We start from the raw sequence: 19,453 nt of genomic DNA on the forward strand, positions 1-19,453 counted from the left end.
CAGTGTTATCTCAGTTATCCGGTTATGTATTATAAAAGAACTTATGATTAAATTTTATTTTATTTTTTATTTTTTTTACATGAGGCAATTGGGACTAGTAAGTGCTAAGTGTCTGAGGCCGGATTTGAACTCAGGTACTCCTGACTCCTGACTCCAGGGCTGGTGCTCTATCCACTGTGCCACCTAGCTGCCCCTATGATTGAATTTTGATTCCCTTTTCTCTGGTCAGAACCAAAGGTGTAGAAAAAGTAGCAAATTATGCATATGGAAAGTAGATTGTAATGTGTAATTGAATACACCTGTGTGATCAGCCCTTGGATGGTTGAAAATACATAGGGTTTATGTGAGATACAATGTTATATCTTTTATATTATATCTTCAAAAGACAAAAGTAGAAATATGATTGTGAATACATGTTTGTAGGTGAACACAATGTTGAGTGTAGGGATCTAATAGTAATGGGCAGGTGGTTGTGGTTTAGGTGGGAGAGTTTCTCCTAGTGTATCTGTTTAATTTTGAATCTTTTTTTTTTTTTTGGTGAGACAATTGGGGTTAAGGTGACTTGCCCAGAGTCACACAGCTAGTAAGCGTTAAGTGTCTGAGGCCGTATTTGAACTCAGGTCCTCCTGAATGCAGGGCCAGTGCTCTATCCGCTGCTCCACCTAGCTGCCCCTCTGTTTAATTTCAAATAAAATGATTTCTGATACTGACTCAGACCAGCCTGTAGCTAACAGGTAGGTGCATGATCCTGGACAAGTCACGAAACTTCTCTCTGCCTTAATTTCTTCTTGTGTAAAATGGGGATCATTATAGTGATCCTACCCTTTCAGGGCTATTAAGAATAAAATGAGGGGCAGCTAGGTGGTGCAGTGGATAGAGCACGCCCCTGGAGTCAGGAGTACCTGAGTTCAAATCCGGCCTCAGACACTTAACACTGACTAGCTGTGTGACCCTGGGCAAGTCACTTAGCCCCAATTGCCTCACTTAAAAAAAAAAAAAAGAAATGAAGGGAAGAATAAAATGAGATATTTGTAAAGTGCTTAGCAGTATCTGGCAGCATAATACAGTAAAACATTCATGTTTCCTTTCTTCCTCCTAACTTCAAAGCCCAATACATAGTTCAAAAGCTCTAATTCTTAGGAAGCTTTTCTTTACATAGAACCTGAATATGGCTCCTTTGTTTTTTCTTAATTCTACTGATTATTCTTAATTCTGCCCTCTGGGTCCAACAAGTAAAGTCTAATTGGCTTTCTAAATAGCAGTCCTTAAATACTTGAAGATAGCTATTGTATCACCTCTAAATTCTTTTTCTTGACATTAAGGCAGAGTGCCTTTTAGAAACAGCTATACAAGCATATATAAGTTTACTACATACTGGGGGACCAAATTCTCTCCAAAACTTGTGTGAATTTTAAAACATTCATGGTTAAAAGCTATTCAAAAACCAGTGCTTGTAGAGCATTTTACAAATTATAAGGATTCATTTTACATTTTTCATTGCACTTCTGTCAAAAGGTGGATAATATTCCTAATAATCAATCATCTTGAATCATGGTTAATTATTACATTGATCAGTGTTATAAGCCTCTTAGAAATTTTTTGTTTTTATATTGTATAGTATAAATTATTCTCCTAGTTCTGTTTACTTCAGTCTGCATCAGTTCATGCAAGTCTTCCAGCTCCTTCTGAAATTGTCCCTTTCATTATTTCTTATAGAATCATAGTGTAACATTGCATTCATATGCCATACTTTGTTCAGCCATTCTCCAGATGTCCATCCCTTTAGTTTCTAGTTCTCTGCTACCATATTTCATTTTGTTTTTGTTTTTGGTGAGGCAGTTGGGGTTTAAGTGACTTGCCCAGGGTAACACAGCTAGTAAATGTTAAGTGTCTGAGGTCGAATGTGAACTCATGTCCTCCTGACTCCAGGGCCGGTGCTCTATCCACTGTACCACCTAGCTGCCCAAATTTTTGTTTTTGTTTTTGCATATTTCATTTTATAATTAAAATATATAAATATTTTTGTACATAGAGGGATTTTTCCTCTTGCTTTGATTTCTTTGGAATATAGGCCCACTCGTGATATCACTAGTGCAGCAAGTATTGTTCCAAATTGGTTTCCAAAATGACTAGAGCAGTTTACAGATCCACCAATGGAACACTATCGTACCTGTTTTCCTGGAGCCCCTCCTGCTTTTCCAATGAATGCATTTAAGGTAGAAACTCAGAGCTACTTTAATTTTGATGGTTATTAGTGGTTTGGGTCATTGTTTTCAGATGGCTATAGATAGATTCCTTGGATTTCTTCCCGTCACAGCTGCCTGTTCAAATCCATATGGAGCCTGTCTTGGTAAATAATGTGGAATGTAGATGTAAATTTTTCAAGAGACTGCTATTCAGTTTCTCACAACTTTTTTTCAGATAGTGAATTCTTACTCCAATAGCTGGAGTATGGATTTATTGAAAATTAGACTACTGAATTTACTTTTATATGTTGTGTACTTTTTCCCACTGGTTACTCTGCTTTTTAGCCAGTACCAAATTATTTTGATGTTGAGTGTAGTTTGAAATGTAGTGTGGCTACTTTCCCTTCCATTCTCTTTTTTTTCCATTATTTCCCTTGAGATTTATGACTTTTTGTTCCTCTAGATGAATTTTGTTAACTATTTTTTCTAGTCATAAAAACTAATCCTTTGATATTTATTATCTCTGGCCCTAAATAAGTAAATTTATTTAGATAGTATTGCAGTTCTTATTATATTGCTCCAGCTTGCCATGAACAATGAATGCTTCTCTAATTATTTTGTTCTTACCATAAAGATTGTATGTGTAAACTTCCAAGTATTTTATACATTCTGTAGTTGTTCCAAATAACATTTCTCTTTCTATTTCTTCCTGCTGGGTTGTGTTTGTAATGTGTAGAAATTCTGGTTACTTTATATGGTTTTATTTTTTAATCCTTCTACTTTGATGAAGTTATTAATTGTTCCAGTTTATTTTTCGTTGACTCTGTGGGCTTCTCTAAGTATACTATCTTATCTGCAAAAAGTAATTTTGTGGGGCAGCTAGGTGGCACAGTGGATAGAGCACTGGCCCTGGAATCAGGAAGACCTGAGTTCAAATCCGACCTCAGACACTTGACACGTACTAGCTGTGTGACCCTGGGCAAGTCACTTAATCCCAATTGCCTCTCCCCCCAAAAAAACAAAAATAAAACAAAAAAAAGTAATTTTGTTTTCTCCATTTCTTTTCCTTCTCTTATCTGTTACTTTTTGTCAGTGTTATCTTGTAGTATAATGGTAAGTTTGCATTTATGAATATGATGTACTGTATTTCATCTAGATTTTAGATGTTAAGGAGGGCAGGTACTAACTGCATTTTTCAGACAAGTAATTAATTTGAGGCTAATATTGCTTAACTTCATTGACTTGTCTAAGGTTATACAGTAAACAGTAGAAGTGGTGGGATCTGAACTTTGGTGTTTGGGGCTCCTGATCCTTTATTTTATATTATATTGCCTCATGGTATTAAGAGAGTTATCCAAATCTGGGTAGTGACCCACTTTTTAGCTGGGTGAAAGTGAATGGTCTCTTATGCCTTAGATAACATATAGAAAAGAAACTCTTGGTTAGACAAAGAACATTCAAGATAAGAGAAATTTTTAAATAGATGCATTATGTTGGGTATTAAGCTGCTTAGTATTATTGCTACCCTTATGGGGAAAAGATAACAAGTTTGGAAGATATTTTGAATGCTTCTTGGTTTAGTTTTGAACATTTAAATATTTTCTTGCAACTAGACTTCTTGGGAGACTGTAGGTGGTAAAAAGAAGAGTATTGGAAAAGAAAGCTCAGAAAACAAAGAGAATAGAGAAAGGAGAAATGATAAAGAAACAAGTCGTGTACGTGGAAGCAACAGCCGGCGGGGAAGAGGTGGCAGTCGTGGCCGAGACTGTAAGTGCAAATTTCCTTTTATCCCCCTTGCCTCCCAATAGCATTCTCAGTTTTTTGGAGCTGAAATAGGTAGTCTTTTAAAATGTAACAGATCAGTACTGATCTACCAATTTGTAGCCAGTATCAACTTAGCCTCGTTCTTTTTGCCTTTATGTTATGTTTCTGAGAACTGTGCTTACTGTTATTCCAAAGTATTTTAAGGGATAAATTTTTCTGTTATAAAGGTAGATTTTTTTTTTCTCTTTTTCTTTTGGACTGAATATTATTATATTGTATTTTTTCACATCTCAGCATATTTTCTCACACTTTAATAATTACCTAAATTTGATAGCAATTACATAGGTCACTGTGCATGCATGTGTGCATAAAACATAATTAAATTTTTAAGACTCAAGTTTGTCATACTAGAGCCTATCTCATCTAGTAGTGTGTTATGAAATTAGGAATAGTATTTGGGAGATAATTTTTTGTTTGCTCAAAATTCATCAGTTTTCTCAGAAAGCTTACATCTATCATATGTATATTTTTTTTTCCCCAAGGATGAAATTTCTACCAGAACTGTGAATCTGAAAACTATTTGGCACAACTTTGATACTCTAACTTATCTGCTGCCTGAGCTTCATCTGGCTGCATTATATTAAATAATTACACATAGTGATGATTTGTTATATTGTTATTATGTTGGTTAATTTTTTTTATGTTGAACAGTTACCAAAGAACACATTCATTTCACAGGAAAAGGAAGGGACTTTGGATTGGACAAGAGCCAAAAATTAATGGATTAAAATGATTAATTTATGACACTTTTTTTTCTCATTCCTGAAACCTGATTTGGTAAGGAAGCAGGAATGTTGGCTTTGGGGTTTTAGTTTTTAATTTTTTTTCCAGTAACAGAATTTTTTGTTTACATGAAACTTATAGATTCTCCATCTCTTTTAGTGTTTCAATATCCTTACATTAAGGTCATATTTGAGATAACATGACAAAGAATGTAGAATTCTTTGTTATTTTTCTTCCTTAGTTAGAGGTGAAGAGAACGGAGTTGACTGCAATCCAGGGGACAGGCCTTCAGATCGTGGCAAGCGTGGCCGTATTAGAGGTAAGACTTGAAAAATAGAAGAGAATCTGAAAAGAGGTTATAATTGCATTCATTGCATTTTCTGTGAGGGACTCATTAAAGGATTTGGCTTTTTGTACACTCTGGCTCTCTATTTTTTATTGTTTTGAAGAATTCTTTAGTTCCCTTTTGGAGTTAAAGATTTAAATGTTAAGCTTCAGCTAGTGCAATACAAAGTGAATGCAGAGTTATGTTAATATATAGTTGACTTGTGGGATTCTTCCTAAAAATAAGATTAACTAGGCACCTGGTTATCTCTAGAACAGTTTTTTTTAGAAGAGAATACTTCTTTGTTCCCTAAAATGTTATTGATCCCTCTTTGAAAGATAATGTTATGAATGTAGGAGCCGGTGTTTTTCTTTTTCCCTTGGGGGTTTTGGGTGATTAGAGAAAAATATATTGTGTAAAGGAAGAGAAATGACAGAGGCCTTTTTTCAGGTTTAGTGCTGGACAAATTACCCAAAAAGTATTTCTTATGAACCTACTTTTCAAAGTACTGTGCCTAATTACTGGGAATACAAAGACAAAAATGAACTGGCCATTTCCCTCAAACATCTTACATTCTTTCAGAGAGACGTTTATAAGTATATAGTATATAGAAATGGTACACTAAATTTGGGGGAGAGAATGGGAAGTCTTCTCAGGTTTCTTTGAAACTATCTCCCACATTTCTATCAACACAATAATATTTCATATTTATATGCTATATCTTTTTAAGCCATTCCACAATTTGGGGGATACTCTCTCAATTTCCAGTTCTTTGCAATCTCAAAAAAGATCCTGTTTCCTTTTTGAATGAAATGTATTTCTGTTCCCAGCTCTGCGTGTGTGTGTGTGTGTGTGTGTGTGTGTGTATTCATACTTCTCTTTTCACCAGTTCAGATGATAATGAAGTTCAAGTGTCAGCTGTTCTGCCACCCCCTTCTTCCTTGTTTATATAGATTTCTCACTTTAGTTATTTGAAATAATTTTGCCTGTTTTTCCTCTCTTTTCTTTCCCTCATATATTTCTCTTTCCCTTTTCATTCTTCTTTTAAGGTCATCAAAACATAACAGAACCACTCATGCCTATTGTATTAGTGTTTCAAATTTCTTTCTTTCTTTTTTTCCTTTAGTGAGGCAATTGGGGTTAAGTGACTTGCCCAGAGTCACACAGCTAGTGAGTGTCAAGTGTCTGAAGCCAGATTAGAACTCAGGTCTTCCTGAATCCAGGGCCCGTGCTCTATCCACTGCGCCACCTAGCTGCCCCAGTGCTTCAAATTTCTATTCAGCTATGATCTTTCCATCAGAAATGCCTGCAAGTCCTCTTTAATTAAAAATTCATTCTTGAGGGCAGCTAGGTGGTGTAGTGGATAGAACACTGGCCCTGGATTCAGGAGGACCTGAGTTCTATGTAATTTAAGATTCTAAATGTGGATTCTAATCTGTTCCCCCAGTTCTGGGGGAAACTGACTAAAATCACTGATAAAACACGTTTAGGTTTTTAAGGGTTTATTGAAAAATAGAAAGAGACAGATTGAGAACAGAATTCCAACAGCCTGGCATTCCTATCTTTCCTCAAATTTCCTGTGAAGTCCTCTGCTGCTGCCACCACCACTATCAAGTCAAGAACCCAAAAGAGACAGAGCTCTCCGTGCAGGCCCTCTTTCCTCCTTCCTGTCTCCTCCCAGAAAATAGGAGGCTCCTCAAGTTGATTGGCTGGTAACCTTGATAGACAGTACCCATGAGCAAAGTGTCTGAGGCTAGATTTGAACTCAAGTCCTCCTGAATCCAGGGCCGGTGCTTTTTCCACTGCGCCACCTAGCTTCCCCATTTTCATCATTTCTTTAAAAATAATATTCTATTACATTCATATGTCATAATCTCTTCAACCAAATTCTTTCCCATTATAAAAGGACTTACTATAAATACTTTTATACATTAAAAACCCTTTCTTCTTTTCCTTCTTTGAGATTTGGGTCCAGTAGTGATACATAACCTAGGTTAAAGTATATATGGGCAGTTTAATGACTTTAGGCATAGGTTCAAGTTGCATTGAAGATTGGCTAGACTAATTCATAGTGCCTCCAAAAATGGGTCAGTATACTGTTTTCACATAGCTTTCTGTCACCTTTGTCATTTTTGGAGGTAGTTTTTGCCCATCTGATGAATGTGAGTTGCAACTTCAGAGTTCTTTTCATTTGAATTTCTCATTATTAAAGAGAACTTGCAAAGTAGTATCTAGAATATAATATCTCTTGTATGATATGTACATAATGAGAAAACATTGAAAATGTGTCATATCTTTTATAGAGCACATATTTTCCTGGAGAGTTTTTTGTCTAAGAAAAAGGTACCTTTTAAAAATAGATTGTTTATAACTTTTTTTGTACATCACTTGTTTTTATATCCCTTCTGTAAGCCTCTCCTAGAAAACAGTACCTTATAATAAAGAATTTAAGGGATGGTGGACGGAGTTCAGCAAAGCTAATCAATATATCAAAAAGTCTGATATTAGATGAAGCATCCTATACCTATGGACTTCTGCAAAGGAGCATAAGCATAAGCAGACAGATATTTTCTTATTTTCTTTTTGAGCCCTAGCTGAGTCATTATAGTTTTTCAATATTCAAGTTTTCAAAACAAGTATTTATTATTTATATCTTTTGGTTTTATATTGTCCTGTTTTTTCGTCCCTATAAGAGAGCCATCCCATACAATCAGCATTGAATTTTTCTTGTTGTTGATTTTTTCATCTTTATCATTTTAGTCATTATGTATATTGTTTTCCTGATTTTGTATAGGTTTGTGTATCATGGCATGTGCTCCTCTGTACTTGTTTTGTTTGTTCTTTATTATTGACCAGGGGAATCTTTCTGTTATGTTTGAATACCACAAATTATTTAGCAATTCCCCAATCAGACGGTATCTTCTTTGTTTCCATATTCTTACTACCATAAAATGTGACAAATATAAAATAGAACCCTAAATGTGGACTATTTAAGATATGCTTCATATATTTGTATATAGCCTCATCATTTCATCATGAGAAAATCAAAATCACTCACTGTGAATCTCTTCTTATTTCACAACTCCCTTCATATTTCTATCCCCCATTATCCTTTGACTCCAATCTCATGATCTTCTGTGTATCTCCTGTCTCCTTTGTTGGATCATCAGCACTTTATTCATGCTTTGCTAACTACCTGTTGGGCATACTGGAACTGCGTGTCTCATAGGCATTTTAAACTCAGCATGTCCCAAACTGAGCCCATTAGCTCCACTCCCACCCTCCCCCCAAATCCCTTTCCAGACTTTTTCTTTTCAAGTTGCCAACATCCTTCCAGGCACCCAGTTTTGCAGCCTTATTTTCACACTCCATTCCTTCTTACTTCACATCTGAGAATTTGCCCAATATAATTATATCTCCAAATATCTCTAGAATTCATACATTTCTCTTTATTCTCATAACCTCCACCATGTTTCAGGCCCTCAACTCCTCAGCTGAACAGTTGTAATTGTTTTGCTTTGCTGTTTCTTATCTCACCTCCAATACGTCCTCCATTTCCCATTTCTGTTCTTTGCATTGATTGTCCCTTATGTCTATAATGTTCTTCCTTCTCATCTGCCTCTTGGAATTCCTTGATTTCCTTCCAATTTAAACTTGAAACATTTCCTGATTGTACCAGTGGATAACACCCTTCCTCCATAAACTAGCTTGTATTCATTTTGTTTCTGTTGTGTGTGTATTTCTGTATGTATATGCTATTTTCTCCATTAGAGTATAAGATCTTTGAGCCTAAGAACTATTTCACACTTGTATTTGTTTCCCCATACCTTATAGTGACTGGTACTGTGGGAAATTAAATGTGTTGTTTGATTCATGTAGCTTGATATTTAAAGGAATTCAGTGGTGAGTTCTTTAGTAAAATGGATCATCATCTTCTGATTTTTGTGTCTGTCTTTTTATATGTTATAAAAGTGAGAAATAGTCCTCACAAAGAAAGGATCATATTGGGCTGGGAACCAACAAAACTTCTTGGTACCTATCTTGGTGACATCTGATTGCTTTTGAGATCCTTTGCAATCCTGAGATGATATAATTCTTTGACCTTTTCTCTTCTCTTTTCCTTTATAAATAATTTGTGAAATGCATTTCCAAGCAGTGTACATTATTAAAGTGTTCTTAAACATATATTGATCTAATATTATAACTGCATATTTTAAAAGAGCTGTATGTATAGCTGAATTTACAAAACTGGCTCCTATTGTGATACTGCAACTAGTACAGTGAATTTAAATTCGTTCTATATTTTTCATTTCCCTTTGTCTTTTTCATCATGTCATGTACTCTTGAAAATAAGTTTCTTGGATGCCATAATTTCAAAAAGAAAATAACCCATTTTGAAAAGAATATGGGAAGGTATCTTGGTAGGTTTTGTGAAAATGTTTTTGATGACTAGCCTAATTTGGGGGGACTAATCTGGGGATGACTAATCTGGGGACTTTTGACTATTTGACTATCTGACTGCTATTCATTTAATATGGGCCGTTTATAAAGTTCCACCACACTGCTCCATTCCCAAATTAATAAGCAAAATATTAAGAAGCCTCAACTAAATAATCCAAGCAGAGTTTATTTATGAAATACTATTTAAAATTAAGAATACAGGGAAATAAAATGTACAGCCTGACTGCATTGCAGAGAGCCTCTTTGCACTGCGTCTCTTTCTCACCTGCTGCACCTGGAACTTCTAATTTTGTCTGCCCAGTCTCTCTATCTTGTCCTTCCCCGCTCTGAGTCTTGGCTGCTGGCCTCCTCCTCTTGTCGGTCCTAGTCCTTTAGCCTTCTCCTGTGTCCTTGTAGCCCCCTTTTCTGTCTGTTCTCCAACCTTTCTAATCTCATCAGCAGCTCCCTCCTGTCTAACTCCCAGGTCTATATATATTTTCCTTTTCTCCACTTTCTTGGGGCTTTTTGCACCCGCACACCAAACTAATCCGCCAGTCAGGGCTGCGGCTGCGGCTGCGGCTGGGGGGATGCTCGAGCATCCCATGCCTCAGCACAGGCTATACCAGAGCCCGGCCTGGACAAGCCCAGGATCTCAGATAGCTCTGCTCAGAGTGGAGGGAGCTGGGGGGATCTCCCCCCCCCCCCAGCTGTCTGACCTGGCATCTTGTACAGCCCATGCGGCTTTTTGGCTAAGCTGAAGCAGAGGGCGTGGGGCACCAGCACCTCCCACACAGAAGAGACCCTGAGGGCCTAAGGCTTTCTAATCTCAGCCTAAAGGTAGGGTCCCCAAATCAAAATAAATTTCCACAGTTTGCAATAGATTACCACTGTTTCTTACTGGATTTGAGGCACATTCATCCTCAGTTATGAAAAGATCCTAAGGAATTAAATAGTGGGAGAAATGTTAGAATTACATAATTTATGGATCATTAATTTAAAATCCTTTTTAGTGTGTGTTTTGCATTAAAAAGTAAGGTCATATATTTAGGACTGGAAAATGGTGTTAGAACTAGTCCGATCCGTGGGCAGCTAGGTAGCACCAGCCCTGGATTAAGGAAGACCTGAGTTCAAGTGTGGCCTCAGACACTTGACACAAAGCACCAGCCCAGGATTCAGGAGGACCTGAGTTCAAGTCTGGCCTCAGACACTTGACACTTACTAGCTGTGTGACCCTGGGCAAGTCACTTAATCATCATTGCCCTGCCCCCCCCCCAAAAAAAACCCACCCCAAAACTAGTCCAATCCCTTCATTTTATAGATGAGAGACTGAAGCCCAGTGTGGTTGAATGATTTGCCCAAGGTCAGATAGCTGTGGTAAGTAGCCTCTCCAGTTTAAACCCACATCCAGATCCAAATTCTCTATTCTTAACTGAAAGCCACTGAGAATTTGTTCATGTCCCTTCACCAAATCTTTAGTGAAGATCTCAAATCTGTTGGTTCCAAGCTTGGTCTTTATAGACTCCAGCCTTCAGTTTTTAATAGTTTCTATTGAATGCTTTTCTGTCTCCTGGATTCCCTGTTTCCTACTTCCTGCCAGAGAATAACAAAGAATTTTTTTTGATAAAGAGAAAGAAAGAAGGGGAAAAAATTTGAGCAAAGCAATTGATACATTTAAAAATATGATAACACATACTTTTGGATTTTCTGCTGAAGAATGGAGTGAAATGTCTTCTCATAACTCTTCTTTATTCTTTGTAATATAGGACTCTTCACCTTGAATTATTTTCTGGTGGTAGTTCTTTTAATTTACATTTGTTATCTCTCTTTTTTTGTGGGGCAGTGAGGATCAAGTGACTTGCCCAGGTTCACACAGCTAACATAGTTATCTCATATATATTTTCCCCTGGTTCTCCTTATCCATTTGTATCATTTCATGTAAATCTTTCCATGTAGCCCTTACTTGAATTTGTTTTGTAAGTTATTTTTGTATATTGTTTTCCTGATTTTGCTTACTTTATCAGCTCATGTAAGTCTTTTATGCTTTTCTATTCATCATATTTTTTTTACAGCACAGTAATATTCCATTAAATTCATGTACTGCAATTTATTTAGCTGTTCCCTAGTTGATGGGTAATTCCATTGTTTTCAATTTTTTGCTCCCAAAAAATGCTACTATAAATATTTTGTAGTATATGTGATCTTTCATCTTGTCATTGATTTAGTTGGGTTGTATGGCTTATTGGATTTTTAAAAAAAAACTTTTCTTTTGAAAGAATTGTCAATACACTTTACTCCACAGACCATTCATCTGATTTTTATTCAGTTCAGAGATAATAGAATAATTAATGGATGTGGTAGTTGTTACTAATACTGTCATCATCTAGTTGACTATATATTTTTTTATATCAATTCCTTTTAAAGAGCTCTTTGCTCAATAAACAAATGGAGGAATCTGATTCTTGCTTTCCATTCTTGTTTCTCAAGTGGCTGACCTTGCAGAATTTAAGGAAGTGTTAGTATTAGTGGAAGGGGCATAATAAAGATATAGGGGGATAAATTTGGTTTAGAACAATGATATGGAAGCACTGTTCTTCCTATAGGGAAAGTATTCTTCAATCATAACTACATTATTGGTGTTTTGGAACTGTTAATAATATGTATGATCACAGGTCTTGCTTTCCAAATTCAAATAAAAAAGTTAAATCCTACATTATAATATGAGTCTTTTAGAATTGGAAGAGACCTTGGTGGGGGGCATCCAGTCTAAATTATGAAAGCAACAATCATCAATATCCTTGAAATTTTCATATGATGGGGAACCCACTATCTCTTGAGGCAGTTTAATTTTGGACAGCTCTAATTGTCAGGAAGATTTCCTCATATCAAGCTTAAATTTGTTTCTTTTCATTTTTTCATTGTTTCTGGTTCTCTACTTTGGGACCAAACAGAACGGGTATAACCACTTTCACAAGTGACAGGCCTTCAGTACTTGAGAATCTCTTAATACTATGAGGCTAAAACACTCCCAATTTTCCATCATTTCTCATTTGATAGTGACCTTTGACCATCCTGGGTTGCTTCTCTCTGGAAGCTTTATAGCTTATTCTTTCCTAAACTCTGCTTCCAAAATCGAATATAATACTGTAGCTATCTTTTGACCAAGTCAGAATACAAAGGGACTACCATCTTATTTCTGGAAACTGTGATAATCTTAGGATTCTCAGGGTAGGTGGGTAGGTAGGTAGGTAAGTAAGTAGGTAGGTAGGTGATGGTGCAGAGGATAGAGCTGTGGAATTAGTTGAAAGGCCTGAGATTCATCTCTCAGTTAATACTTATTGGTTGTCAAGTCATTTGATCACTTTCAGTCTATTTCCTCATCTATAACATGAGGATAAAGTCCTACATCATAAGACTGTTGAGTGGACAGATGACAATTGTAACTGTGTAGCCTAGTTTGAGATATGGTATTGCCAGGTCCTGTTCTTTCTTTCTCTCTCTCTCTCTCTCTCTCTCTCTCTCCCCCCCCCCCCCCATTTTTTTTTTTTTTTTTAGTGAGGCAGTTGGGTTTAAGTGACTTGCCCAGGGTCATACAGCTAGTAAGTGTTAAGTGTCTGAGGCCGGATTTGAACTCAGGTACTCCTGACTCCAGGGCGGGTGTTCTGTCTACTGTGCAACCTAGCTGCCCCTCTTTCCCTTTTTTTTCTGATTCCCTTGATATTTTTGAACTTTTATTCCTTCAGATTATACATCTTTGTAAAATTTAGATTGACCAGTGTATTTCCTATGTATCCCATTTGTTTCTTTCTTTCCTTTCTTCCCTCCCTCCCTCTTTTTTCTCTTTTCTAATGGATTTGCAGCTATGACAAATATTCTATCAAAACCAAAATATCTTGTTGATATCTGTTCTTCAACAAAGTATTTCTATTACTGTCACATATATGTTTAATACAAAATAAGCTTTCTAAAGATCGATAGGTTTTTGTCTCATCATTGTGTTTGTCACTACATTGAGTCCCGGTTTAGAAAGTGGCGTGTAGCTAACAGGGAAAATGTGCTTAATTAGTGTACTTTCTTGTATAAAGAACAGAGTATTTTTGGAGGGAGTAGGAGATATTAGCAGTTAAGGAAATTGGAGAGGGAATTAAAATACTGTCTGCTACTATATAAAATATTTTTTTAATAGAAAATTTCTGTTTTGCCTCTTTTCATAGGATTTGGACGTGGGAGAGGGAGAGGGGCAGGGCGTTTCTCATCCCAAGGTATGGGGTAAGTATCACTTTTCTAGTCTGACTAGTTTCCCCTCTTATTTCCTTTACCCATCTTGTTTTTGCTGGTTCCTTTCTGCCACGGGTGCTTTTTTTTTTCTTTTTTGTGGGGCAGTTAGGGTTAAGTGACTTGCCCAGGGTCACGCAGCTAGTAAGTGGCAAGTGTTTGAGGCCAGATTTGAACTTAGGTTCTCCTGAATCCAGGGCCAGTGCTTTATCCACTGAGCCCCAATAGGTGCTTTTTATATTTGTAAATATTTAGCTTATATTTCATTCCAATAAAAAGATTTGATTTCGGGGACTAGTACAAATAAAAGTTTCATTAAGGCAGTTAAATTTAGTGTATTAATAAAATGCAGTGTTATATAACTGAATATGTTGTTTGCTTGTTTATTTCTGTTTTGAGGGGGCTGTTGTTAGAAGTAAAAGGAAATGGGGCTTTCTTGTAGCAAAGCAGCCATACTTTAACATTTTAGAATTTTGGTGTTGGAATTTTGTCTTTACTTTGCAATTCTTTTAAATCCTAGGACATTTAACCCTGCAGACTACACAGATTCTTCAGCCACTGATGGCTTTGGGACAAAACCAGAAGTTTGGGAAGCTGGCCAGAATGATACAGATGATGGACCTGGTAAGATTCTTCAAAAAGAACTAAGCTCCAGTCAGGCATTTTGAAAGTACTTGAGATGGATTATTTTTACAGTAATGGAAATCAGTTTTCACATATGAATATGAAACTGAACAAACCAGACAGATAATTGGCAGTAGTTTTTGAAATTAGAAATGGAATGCAAACAACTTAGAACTTAATTTTGTTTATAATCATGAAAAATAGGCTGTTTAAGATAGTCTGATTTTGCTGAGTTTTTCCCCCCAGAAGTTCCTAACATTCAGGTGGTCTGTAGCATGTAATGCATTTCTTTCCACTTTTCTTTTTCAAATACAAGAGAATAATTTTACAGGGAACAATTTGCCCATAACACCTTAGGAGATCCTACAAACTTGAATTATTGGTTTTTTTCCTAGTACTTTTTATAATTGTGTTAACTTCTTAGGAGTACATGGATATAAGGTTGAAAATAGAGATGTTAGTAAATGTTTTTTAATTTTTTTTTTAAACGGGGCAATGGGGTTAAGTGACTTGCCCAGGGTCACACAGCTAGTAAGTGTCAAGTGTCTGAGGCCGGATTTGAACTCAGGAACTCCTGAATCCAGGGCCCATGCTTTATCCACTGCACCACCTAGCCGCCCCATAGTAAATGTTTTTTAAGCATAGAAGCTTAACAGAAACTCAAATTTACAAAGTTCTTTACATCTCAGAATGATTTTTCTCCCAACAACCCTATTTGTTAGATAGCAAAAATATAATTTTCTATAATTTAGATGATCAAAGTAAAGATCTAGGGATTTAAGTGCTTTAAGTACTTCATATATTCTGTACAACAAATTTCATAAATAGTATGTACTGCAGAGATTTCATATCATCTCAGTCAATCCACAGAACCAGCACAGAGTAGACATCATCTTGCTCAAGACGAGCCAGGCAAAAATAATTTTGAACTCAAAGGTAGAAAACCAAAATTTGTCATTTAATTTTATTTTCACATACTGTAATTCTCAATTTTATTTTACTGAGGCCAGAACAAAATTCTAGAATAATAACCTATTAACTATTGCTAGATTACATAACCATTTGATAAAAAGAAACAATCCACATGTGTTAGTGAAATTAAATTTAAAATGAACTGAATAATTTCTCTTTATGACAGTTAAAAATTTTTCTAGGATCAAGCTGATTATCATTTGTTTTCCTTTTATTATAATTGTTTTATATGTTTTAGGGGATTTTTTTTTTCACCCTGAGTAAAGTTATGCAAATTGTTTTATATGTGCTTCACTGAGTTTGTAGCAGTGTTGAGCCCAAAGTAGATTCCCAAAATATGTGATGTGATTAAATGATTGTTTCCTCGATAACATCCCTTACAAGTATATTTTTGTAAATCTTTATTGTCTGGCTTCATAGAAAATTGCCACATTCTAATCTACTTATGCATTTAATCTGTTGTGCGTGGATAGAGAAGTGGCCCCTATAGTCAGGAGGATCTGAGTTCAAGTTTGACCTCAGATCCTTACTAGCTATGTGACCCTGGACAAGTGACTTAACTTCAGTTGCCTTAAGCATCCCTGAGAGATATCTTGTCACTGGACCCTGTGGAGTGGCTGTGGAGCGAGCTTGGTGACTTTACATAGCCCTGCCTCCCTTAAACCCAATTCACTGTGAGTCATGATATCTGTCTGGGGCTTCTTAGAAAACAAAGGGCAAACAACATGTGAAAAAGATCCATAATGTCTTAATATTTTTATGAAAATAGTTTGACATTGTGGATCCCTTAAAGGATCTGGGAAACCTCTAGGAGTTTACCAACTGTACTTTGAGAATTGTTGGTTTTCAAGTTAGAACTTTTGGGGGTGATCATGGACAAAAGTGGGGAAGCAGTCCTTTATAAAAATCTTTGTTCTTCTGAATTTGTGGCCTTGGGCAATCATTAAGGCCTCTTTTCCCTCCCTATTTAATTTTTTTTTTTTTTTTAGTGAGGCAATTTGGGGTTAAGTGACTTGCCCAGGGTCACACAGCTAGTAAGTGTTAAGTGTCTGAGGCCGGATTTGAACTCAGGTACTCCTGACTCCAGGACCGGTGCTCTATTCACTGTGCCACCTAGCTGCCCCCCTATTTAATTTTAATTAAGAGATAAAAGAATAAATTTTTAAAAATCTAAGGAGCAAAAAGTTAACATGGAAGTATAGTATCTTAGATTTTTAGCTATGAGGCACTGCCCAGGTCATTTAATCCAGCTTCTAATTTACAGGTTTGGATACAAAAATCCAAGGTCACTCATACAAAGTAGCTCAGTTTCTGATAGTTGCACATACTACCTCTTTTCAGTATCCTGTGATTTGAACTTAAAGGCAACTAGGGCAATGTTTTATTAGCTCCTCACTAATCTTGCTTCAACGCGTTATTATCCATTTCCCACCCCTACCCCCCAACCCTCTTTGAACTGCAAAGGTCTTTCTCTTGGTAAAAAAGAAACTAGAAGCAAAATTAGAATTGAATAGGTTCACATTGTTTTATATCTACTGTTATCCCTTCTACTCCCAGGCAGGGATTCTGTCTTTGGTCCTTGTCTTTTCCTGGATTATAGATAAAAATAATGCTTTTTCCAAAATGCTTTGTTTTATTTTCAAAAAATAATTGTTAACTATTTGGTTTTTTTATCACATACATTCCCCACTTTGTACTTTGTTGCTTTCTCTCTAACAAAGCACAAAAGAGAAGAAAAACCATTCGGGAAAATTAACCAACATATTGAAAACTTCTGACATTCTGTGCAGTCTTTCACACCCAAAGTCTCCCACATCTCCAAAGAAGGGTGAGAGGTGCCTTCTCATATCTCTCCTTTGGGATCAAGCTTGTAAATGATAATGTCACAGAATTCTGTTTCAGTTTTTATGATTTTCTTCTCTCTTTTTTCATTTATGTTGTTTTCAATGTGTATATTCTTTTCCTGGTTCTTCTTCTCTTTGTATCATGTGATAGAAGTCCCCATGTTTCTTTCCATTGTTTATATACAACATTTTTTATATTTATGTGTGTACCAAAACTGTTTAGCAATTCCTCACTCGATAAGCATTTGCCTTATTTCAGTTTTTTTACTTCAACAAAAACATGCTGCTACAGATATTTTGAGTAATGTTTGTCCTTTCATTATATCATTGTCTTCCTGTAGATAATGCCCAAGGAGTGAGATCTCTGCGTTAGTCACGAACTCAAAGTCTCAAACAGAAGTCATTGTTTTCCCCTAAACCCTTCCTTCTTTTTGTTACCGCTAGATTGGGTTCTTGCAAAATTCCTCTTCAAAGAATTACTCACCCACACAATCCAATCAAAATTTAGTAAAAGGTTTTATTATTTGGCACACAGAGGCATGGCCTGGAGAAGAAGCCTAGACTTCAACTCCTGGGGAGGTACAGGTTTATGGCATGTTCCTTAATCAGACAGCACCTACAGGTATGGCTGGGAGAAGAAGTTTAACTTCAACTCCTGGGGAGGTTTAACCAGACAGCCATAGAGATATGGCTGGGAGAAGAAGCCTAACTTCAACTCTCTGAACAAAGGAGAAGATGACAATTTTATAGAGGCGAGAAAGGGGGTGGGGGTGGGGGGGAGAGACTTAAGACTGGAGAGTTACAACAGTTTAAAAAAATGATGATGCTAACTATTTGGATACATGAATAATAAAAATTCCACATTTCTAACTTGAGATTATTGCTAATCACATAGCAAATGCGACTGGCTCCCAACTAAGCTCATGTTGTAAATTCAAGGAGCCCGGCTTTCTGGGTGGCTCCTTTATTATCTCTTTGACCAATCACTATCTGGTTAATTAACTACTTTGCTTCTCCAAGGAAAGAGTAATCTCTAACTGACCCTGGAAAGATGATCAACTGCATTTCTCCTTGGTCTTAGTGTCCCCCTCAGGGCCTTACTGGACCCAGGCCTATCGGGCTGCCACTACATTTTGAACTTCCATTTTAACATCACAGGTACCACTAGCCTCTACTTCTCACTCTCTTAAACTTCATGTGAAGTTTGTTGCCAAGTCTTGTCAGTATTACTTTTGTAACATTGCTTGTACATACTCCCTTCTTTCCTCTGACACTGCTAATAATACCCTTATCACATAATAGTTGGTTGGTTTCCCTTGCCCTCTTCACCTTCCTTACTACATTTCATCCTCTACTCAGCTGTCTAATTGATTTTTCTTAAGTACAGATCTGACAACATCATCCCCCCTATTCTGTCAATTCTTTATTATCAGTCAGCTCCTTTTTATCTCCAGGACCAAATATAAAATTCTTCTGGCCCTTTTCTACATACTTCTTACATCTTACAGTCCTCGGCATACTCTGTGATTCAGTGCCATTGTCTTTCTAGGACAAGCGACTCCATTTCCTGACTAGATTTTTCACTGACTCTCCCTCATGTCTTTAAAAGCAGTCTCTGTCCTCATCTCTGTCTCCCTGACTTTCCTTCAAGTGTCAACTACTACCTTTTGCAAGAAGTTTTTTCTGTACATAGTTGTTTTCTCATTATCTGTTTCCTTCCTGAAATCCTTGAGATCAGGAATTATTTGGGCTTCTTTGTATTCCCAGTACTTATCACAGTAAATGTTTCTTGACAGGAGGAGGGTGGGGCAGAAATCAGATATTTGCTACAAAGATTTTTTTCCCAATTGACCACTTTCTCATTTTATCCTACTTGAGTTAATTTTATGCAAATGCTTTTTAGTTTCATGTAATTTAAATTATTTTGTTTTTGATTGCATTTCTCTCTTTAGTTAAGAAGTCATACCTTAGGTTTCGTTTTTCTTTTTCATTTGATGGGGAAAGTTGGAGGGAGAGGTGGATTTTTTTACTGATTGGAAGAAAAATAAAATTTAATTAAAAATAAATCAGCCCTGTGGGGCAACTAGGTGGCGAAGTGGATAGAGCAAAGAAAAGAAAAAATCGGCCCTTAGCTCCCGCTATGAAAGATATACATACATACATACATACATCTATATCTATATATCTATAAAATCTGGTTTTTATGTTGTATATAACTTTTTTTTATTAAATAAAAGTATTTT

The 19,453-nt window shown here is 36.3% G+C and overlaps 1 protein-coding gene across 1 annotated transcript in view; it reads left to right on the top strand.

Annotated features, from left to right (window-relative positions):
• UBAP2 (ubiquitin associated protein 2) overlaps positions 1–19,453 on the top strand; it is a 145,190-nt gene that overhangs the window by 52,873 nt on the left and 72,864 nt on the right. The window contains 4 exon segments of the mRNA XM_043997667.1: positions 3,800–3,953; positions 4,975–5,052; positions 13,710–13,764; positions 14,291–14,394. Of these exon segments, the coding sequence (XP_043853602.1) occupies positions 3,800–3,953; positions 4,975–5,052; positions 13,710–13,764; positions 14,291–14,394 (391 nt within the window).

The sequence above is a fragment of the Dromiciops gliroides genome, chromosome 1 (genome assembly GCF_019393635.1).
Source record: "Dromiciops gliroides isolate mDroGli1 chromosome 1, mDroGli1.pri, whole genome shotgun sequence".
NCBI classification, from domain to species: Eukaryota; Metazoa; Chordata; class Mammalia; order Microbiotheria; family Microbiotheriidae; genus Dromiciops; species Dromiciops gliroides.